The 7873-nt window shown below is 45.2% G+C and overlaps 1 protein-coding gene across 1 annotated transcript; it reads left to right on the top strand.

The window, feature by feature from the left end:
• The first annotated feature begins 289 nt into the window (after window positions 1-289).
• LOC129690366 (glutathione S-transferase Mu 1-like) lies at window positions 290-1278 on the top strand. Its single transcript, XM_055626016.1, has one exon. It carries the CDS (start codon window positions 305-307, stop codon window positions 959-961), a length of 657 nt encoding a protein of 218 aa, XP_055481991.1. The 5' UTR covers window positions 290-304; the 3' UTR covers window positions 962-1278.
• The last annotated feature ends 6595 nt before the right edge of the window (window positions 1279-7873 follow it).

Raw genomic sequence — 7873 nt, 5'->3', positions numbered from 1 at the left:
TGCTATCTGCAAGAGGACAGGTTGGGCTCTTCTTCACATCACATGTAAGGAAACAGGATAAATCCTCATGAATTTGAGGTTGCAGTGGATTCGTAGCTTTGACACATAACACGTGAGCAATAAAAGAGAAAATAGATGAATTAGAGTTTTCATCAAACTTAAATACTTTTTCTGACTCAAGTGGCATTACTAAGAAAATGAAGAAACGGAGTCTGTATAAAGTCACAGCTCGTGCAAGCACACAGGACAACGCTGCTGAAGCCAGTCTGAGAAGCTCACCCTACCCAGCGCCAGCACCAGCACCATGCCTATGTTATTGGGATACTGGAACGTCCACGGTCTAACACACCCAGTCTGCCTGCTCCTGGAATACACAGACTCAAGCTATGAAGAGAAGAGATATACCATGGGGGACGCCCCCAACTTCGACAGAAGCCAGTGGCTGAATGAGAAGTTCAAGCTGGGCCTGGACTTTCCCAATCTGCCCTACTTAATTGATGGGTCACACAAGATCACCCAGAGCAACGCCATCTTGTGCTACCTTGCCCGCAAGCACAACCTGTATGGGGAGACAGAGGAGGAGAGGATTCGTGCAGACATTGTGGAGAACCAGGTCATGGACAACTGCATGCAGCTCATCATCCTGTGTTACAACCCGGACTTTGAGAAGCAGAAGCCAGAGTTCTTGAAGTCCATCCCTGAGAAGATGAAGCTCTACTCTGAGTTCCTGGGCAAGCGGCCATGGTTTGCAGGGGACAAGGTTACTTATGTGGACTTTCTCGCTTATGACATCCTTGACCAGTACCATATGTTTGAGCCCAAGTGCCTGAACACCTTCCCAAACCTGAAGGACTTCCTGGCCCACTTTGAGGGCCTGAAGAAAATCTCTGCCTACATGAAGAGTAGCCTCTTCCTCCCAACACCTGTGTTTTCAAAGATGGCCCACTGGTCTAACAAGTAGGCCCCTGCCACGCTGGCACTCACAAGGAGAACCCACCTGTCTACCCTAGGGACTCCTCGGGTCCTGGGGACAGCTGGCCTTCTGCTCTGCTACCTTCCTTTTCTTACTTCTCTCTCCTTCCCACTCCCTTTTCCACCGTTGTCAGTCAGCCCCATCTCCTCAGCCCTGACCTAGTCAAGCCCATGCACTCTTCATTCTCTCCACTTTCCCCTTCTCCACTTGTACCCTAACCCAATGTCACAGTCCTTTTCTCTGGTTTGAGGTCTGCCCTGAACTCATGCTCCCTAGAATCACCCTAAAGGTCAATACTGTCTCAGTGCAAGCCCATTCCTGGTGGAGGAGCTGCCCCGGCCTGTCTCATCTCCAATAAAGCCTGAAATCTGTAAAAAAAAAAAAAAAAAAAAAAAAAAGAAGAAGAAGAAGAAGAAGAAGAAGAAGAAGAAGAAGAAGAAGAAGAAGAAGAAGAAGAAACAACATAGAATGGGATATTAGAATATACATAGAACTCTGACAGTTCAACAACCAAAACCAAATGGCTAGGTTTAAGAAATGGGCAAATGAGCTGGGTGGTGGTGACACATGCCTTTAATTCCAGCACTCGGGGAGGTAGAGGCAGGTGGATCTCTGTGAGTTTGAGGCCAGCCTGGTCTACAAAGTGAGTCCAGGATATCCAAGGCTATACAGAGAAACCCTGTCTTGAAAACAAAAATGGAAAGAAAAAAGAAATGGGCTAAAGAGAAAGCTCAGTGTTTAAAAGCTGTTCTTCCAGAGCACCCAAGTTCACTTTCTATTTTCCACATAGCAGCTCAAAACTCCCTATAATGCCCGCCCTCTTCTAGCCTTTGCAGGTAACTGTATTCACGTGTATATACCCCAACTCTACATACATGCAATTAAATAAATAAATAAAAAATAAATAAAATAAAATAAATAAAATAAATCTCTAAAAGGAAAAACAAAAAGAAATGGGCAAAGGACTTGAAGAGATGTATTTAAGATGACGTGTGAGTGAGAAACCAAGCAGTGGCATTCTGAGAGTATAAGGGAGCGCACTGGAGGATGGGCCATGGTGTCAGAGAGCCCCTGGGAAAATAGTTTGTAGGTTCATCAACAAGCTAAGCACAGAATTCCCACACACACCCCAGCTATTCCACTCCTAATCCTTGTACATATTCCCAAAATAATTGAAAACAGGAACCCAGACATGCACTCGTGTGTGAGATCACACAGCAACAGAGCTCACGGTGGCCAAAGGCATTCAAGTCAAGTACCACCGAACAGATGAACAGACGATCAAAATGTGGTCCCTGTGTCCAATGAAATATTATTCAATTATAAAGAGGAATAAAGTTCTCCTCTACATGTTTCATGAAGTAAGCAAGATGTGTAAGAACAACTATTGTATGATTCTGCATAGCTCCCAGGAGACAAACAAAGCTAAAAAATTTGAGCCTAGGTGGTCCTGCAAAGACTGATGAACCAACCAAGGACCATGCATGGAGAGGACCTAGACCCCCTGCTCAGATACAGCCAATTGGCAGCTCAGTCTCCATGTGAATTCCCAAGTAAGGAGAGCAGGGGCTGTCTCTGACATGGACTCTATTGCCTGATCTTTGATCACTTGTCCCTGGTGATGCAGTCTTGCCAGGACACAGAGGAAGAGGATCCAGGCAGTTCTGATGAGACTTGATAAGCTATGAGCAAATGGCAGCGTAGGAGAACTCCCCCTTTCAGTGGACTAGGGGAAGGGGATAGGGGGAAAGAGGGAGGGAGGATGGGAATGGGAATAGATGAGGGAGGGGGCTTCATCGAGATACATAATGAATAAATTGTAAAATAAATAAATAAAAATAAAAGTAATCAGGAATAGGCAAATCCATAGGAATATAAAGTATAACAGAAGTTACTAAATGCTGGGAAGAAGGTAAGTAAGAAGTCACAGTTAAGCAGTACAGACTTTCTATTTGGTGTCTCTCTAGTGTCCTTTCTCTCCACCCATAGATTAGTGCAGCTCTCTGTCCTCATCAGAGAGGTCAGTGGCTAACACAGGAACTCCTAACTGGTCAAAGTGCAGAGCATAACTGTCAGCGGAGTGCTCATCCACAAACAGGACATCTGTATCACACCCTGACTCCCAAAACTCTCCTTGCACCCTGGGTGGTGATGGAACTGCTGTGAGAGAGAGCTCAGAGACAACTGGACTGCAACCGTGTCTTCTGGACATGACAGGGGCTCTGCATTCCTGAACTCAGAGCAGCCATGTTTAGCTTCAGAAGGGGGCCATCAGAGAGGTGGGGTAGGTGTTAGAGGAAAGAGTGGTATGAAGACACGATCAAAATATATTGTACAAAATTCTCAAGAAAATAATACAAGTATTTTTTTAAATTAAAATATTAATCTAAATGTTTGTCATTATGACTGATTATACCTGAATCATCTTCAGAATGTTTCTTTTAAAAACACTTTTATTAATTCTTTAAGAATTTTACACGATCCATTCATTCCCCCACAACTCCTTCAAGATCCACCCCCACTTCCCAACCTGTATGTGGGGGTTTGAATGAGAATGACATCCATCTATTTGAATATTTGGTCACCAACTGGTAGAACTGTTTGGGAAAAATTAGGAGCTGTGGCCTTGTTTGGAGGAAGTCCAGCTAGGACTAGACATAAATATATTTGTATTTACAAGTGAGAGCAAGGAGAGTGCCTGTGCTAAAGGAAGTTGTTATAAAAAAAAGCAAAGCATCAATCCTCGTTTAGAATGACAGATGGGATGTGCATTGAACGTATGGCAGGAGTCTACTGAGTGCATTGGAAAGTGCGCTAACTAGCAGTGTTTTCAAAGCAAAGACTCATGACCAAACCTTTGGCAGAGTACAGGGAATCATAAGAAAGAAGGGGAGTTAGTCTGATGAGGAAAGGATAGGAGCTCCACAAGGACCAAACATATCTGGGCACAGGGTCTTTTCTGAGACTGACATGCAACCAAGGACCATGTATGAATGTAACCTAGAACCTCTGCTCAGATGTAGCCTGTGGTAGCTCAGTAACCAATTGGTTTCCCATAGTGAGGGGAACAAGGACTATTTCTAACAGGAACTCAATGACTGGTTGTTTGGCATCCCCACCCCCCAAGGGAGGAGCAGTCCTGTTAGGCCACAGAGGAGAGCTTTGCAGCCAGTCCTGAAGATACCTGATAAAACAGGATCAGATGAATGGGGAGGAGGTCCCCCCTATCAGTGGACTTGGCAAGGGGCACGGTGGAGATGAGGGAGGGAGGGAGGGACTGGGAGGGAATGAGGGATCGGGACACGGCTGGGGTACAGAGTTAATAAAATGTAACTGATAAGAAAAAAATAAAATACAAAAAAAAAAAAAGGAAAAAAAAAAAAAAAGCAAAGCACCAACACAGAAACCAAACCAAACCAAACAAAAACCCCACCTACACTGAGCAATCTGTGCTCAGTCCTTTTGTGTCAACATTGAAGAGAACTCGATGAAAATTTTGGATAAATATTTCCCACAAGAAAGTCATAATCATCATCACTTCCACGAATTGCATGTTATGAATTATTTTTTCTCTGAGCATCAAGTGAACATGAAATGTGACGTGGCTACGTGCTTTCTTTCCCCCCTAAGAGAGTTGGAAAAAGGAAATTTGATCAAATGTTCTGTGGAGCAGACTGTCATGTAAGAAATCTGGTTATGGGGGATCTGGGTGCTGGAAGGAAGCATCTTTGGGCAGGCAATCAGTGATCCAGGGAGTGGCTCTGCACTGGGATCTGGGTCTGCAGGAGGCAGCTGGTGGCTGGGCCAGAACCCAAAAGCAGCACTGCAATTCTGCCAGGGATCCAGGGGTGATTAGCAGGGCTTATGTTGATATGCTGTCAATCTCGAGGGACTGGCCTGAAATCCTTCTTAAGGAATGAATCGGATTTAAAGAAATGAGCAATAGATAATCAATACTTCCTGCTTAGGGCTGAAGACAAACATAGTCATACTTATAAGTGAGGGCAAAGAAGTAGCGTGGGCTAAAGGAACATGGCATTAGGACAACCGTATTGTTTTTATATTTGTGAAAATAGCATCTGTGACCGTGGATTTGTCAAACCTTGGGGCTCTAGCAGCTTCTGGGAGAAGATTTAAGAGGTATTTCTTAGCAAAAGCTTCTAGACATCTGGGGAGTCCAACCAACATGGAAAAAGGAAAACAACAACAACAACAACAACAACAACAAAACCCAAAAACCTTTATTTATCAGTCTATTACATTGACATGGTAAGAGTTGGGTACTTAGGGGGAAAAAAGGCAATGCTCAGACAGTGGTTTTAACCTAAGACAAAAAAAAGGAAAAAGAAAATTTCTCTGGTTTTAGTCACAAGTTTAAGGCTTTAAAAATGATTTTTTAATTCGTAGCTTCAGGGTAAAGAACTCCCATAAAATAAAGAAGATGTCCTCGGAACAGCATGCAGAGCAGACTGAGGGTCATCCTGTGAGGTCACCTGACGTGTTGCCTGCCAGCTTTAGGCGCCAAGAGCTGGTTTTGACTTCCCACTAGAGGAGGCGCCTAGCTTCTTTAAATGCACAGAATCACTGCGGGTCACTCTGGGCCTTGTGTTGGCTAAACATTAACGGAAGCAGGTCGGACATTTCCAGGTCTGGCTCTCTCGTGCTTTGCTTGGCTCTACTTACATCTGTTCTTACCTGCATTAGTTTTAGCCATATCCTTCTTCAGGGCATTTTATATCTTTCTTTGCTCCTCAAGAGCCTGAACAAGGCTACCTGACTCAGTCCCAGGAGCTTTGGAGATAGAAGCAGACACAACAGACCAGAGGCTCCATTCTAGCTGTGCCACCAGACGGTAAGATGGTGGAGATCCCAGAAGGGGAGGACTCAGCACTGTTACAGTAGCCTTGTGACATACTCTAAAAGTTGGAATTTCTCTCTCTCTCTCTGATATAAAGTCTCATGTATCCCAGACTTGCCTCAAACTTACTTTTCCCATGAAGATGGCCTTGAACTTCTGTCTTCCTGCTTCCATGTCCTGAACGCTGGGATCATGGGCCCACTCCACCGTGGCTAAAATATTCTCAGTCTGGTTGACTAATTGTTAAGAGAGTGTTGACTGAGTTCTCCCTTCATATGCACACCTGCGCTCTTCTTTAGGCAGATGGGAAACACGTGTCCCCAGATTTCCTACTTCAGAGAAGGGGAAGATCGTTATGTTCTTACATTTCCATCTTTTGTTTCCTAGCAGGCCAGGAGAGGGATATAATGGGATTTTTTTTTCCTAAATTAATTTTTAAGAGAAGGCATGCAGAGCAACATTGGGGCTCCTCCAGTCAGCCTGTGTGATAGAACAACCACGGATGTCTTCTCCGAAAAGATCTGCCTCTCAGTTCCTCTCCTCAAGTGTTTTAGACACAATACATCACTGGGTAGGCACAGTTCCCACCCAGAAGCAGGCTGCAGACACATAGACAAGGCTGAGGATGAGAAAGAGCACCCCGATATTCAGAAAAAGCACCCAAACAGCCAGAGAGATGCCTCAGTGAATAAACGACTTGCCTCACGAGCTTGAGGACCTGGGCTCAAATCCCTAGAACCTCTGGAAGTTTCCAGAGCCACGGAAAGCAGAGGCAGCTGAAGCCCTGGAGGCTTGCTGGCCGACAAGCGTGGCCATCTCAGCCAATTTTCAGGTCACCAAGAGAGGCCCCACCCCTACCCCCACTCCAACCCGAGGAACCAACTCAAGAGTGTCCCCCAAATGCCACACATATGTACATATTCATATTTATGAACTCATACACACACAAGCATATAAACACATAGAAGTATTGCTTAAAACAGAGTTCCGTGGCAGGTAAGAAATATTGACAACATTGCAGGAAGAAAAAAGCAAGTTTAGTTGCCGCCTCCCCCAGTACACAGCCACTACTTCTTCAAGTTAGTTAAAACTGAATGGAAATTTCAGTTCCTTAGTAGCTAGGACAAACCAGATCATTCCCATCCTAACAGAAAATTGTTTAATGCTTTGTAACAGAGGGGCTTTGAAGAAGGGACACGGAGAAGAGTCAGGAGGAGGGGTACAATTATTCAGAGTTGTTTGAGCCCCTAGACAAAATATCAGGAATGACAATGCATCCATGTGCTTCCTCTTCACAGCCAAATTGGGAATTCATGCCCACGTGAGGATCAATGGCACGATTGCCTCCCAGGCAGGTTTGGCTCTGCTGTCACGCTGAGTTCATACTAGAGTCAGTAATGAAGACATAAGACATAACAGGTCATTCTGGTTTCCTCATGTATCTGGGCATGCAGATTGAGGTGGCAGGAAGCCAGGCCCTAGGGCACAGGCAACTGTGGGTTCCGCTGTTCCTTTTCACAGGGACCTGTTAGCCGGGGAGGTACAGGATGAGTGACTTTGGTCCCATGTAGTTGAAGACCCAAAATGCCGACTCATACTTAAATCATTTATGCCTTTGCCTTTAGAAATTGTGGCAGCTATTGCAAAGGCCTTAAGGGAAGCCAGAGATCTGAAGAATCTGTAGCTCAGAGACAAGTCCTGTCGCTCGGATATAGATGGCCACTCACTGAGCAGCTGCTAAACTGAGGCGCAGACTTCTCTGTGTTGGCAAAAGCCACTGTCTATGCTGTCACTAAAAGGTTTGGCTGACCCAGCCAGGGGTATAGCAGTGTTGTTACTGGCCGTAGGGTTCAGATGGGCAGGTGTGACGGGCCAGGAAGCCGTGTGTCAGGGTTTTCGACGTGGATGGGAATCTAGAATGGGTACCTCTTGCTTAAGAACACCCGGAATGGCATTTGAGTAAATCATAGCCACCTTGGAGTCTATTTATTGGTTGGGGTGCGGTGGGGGCCTGGGTGCTATTTCTGATAATGTTGGACCCA

The sequence above is a fragment of the Psammomys obesus genome, unplaced genomic scaffold, assembly GCF_907164565.1.
Source record: "Psammomys obesus unplaced genomic scaffold, mPsaObe1.curated_primary_1811, whole genome shotgun sequence".
NCBI lineage: Eukaryota > Metazoa > Chordata > Mammalia > Rodentia > Muridae > Psammomys > Psammomys obesus.
The sequence above is the reverse complement of the archived record's forward strand: the minus strand, read 5'-3'. Positions and strand labels throughout refer to the sequence as shown.

Excerpts from the sequence above, each read along its gene's own strand:
- LOC129690366 (XM_055626016.1), top strand. The coding sequence starts at position 305 with ATGCCTATGTTATTGGGATACTGGAACGTCCACGGTCTAACACACCCA.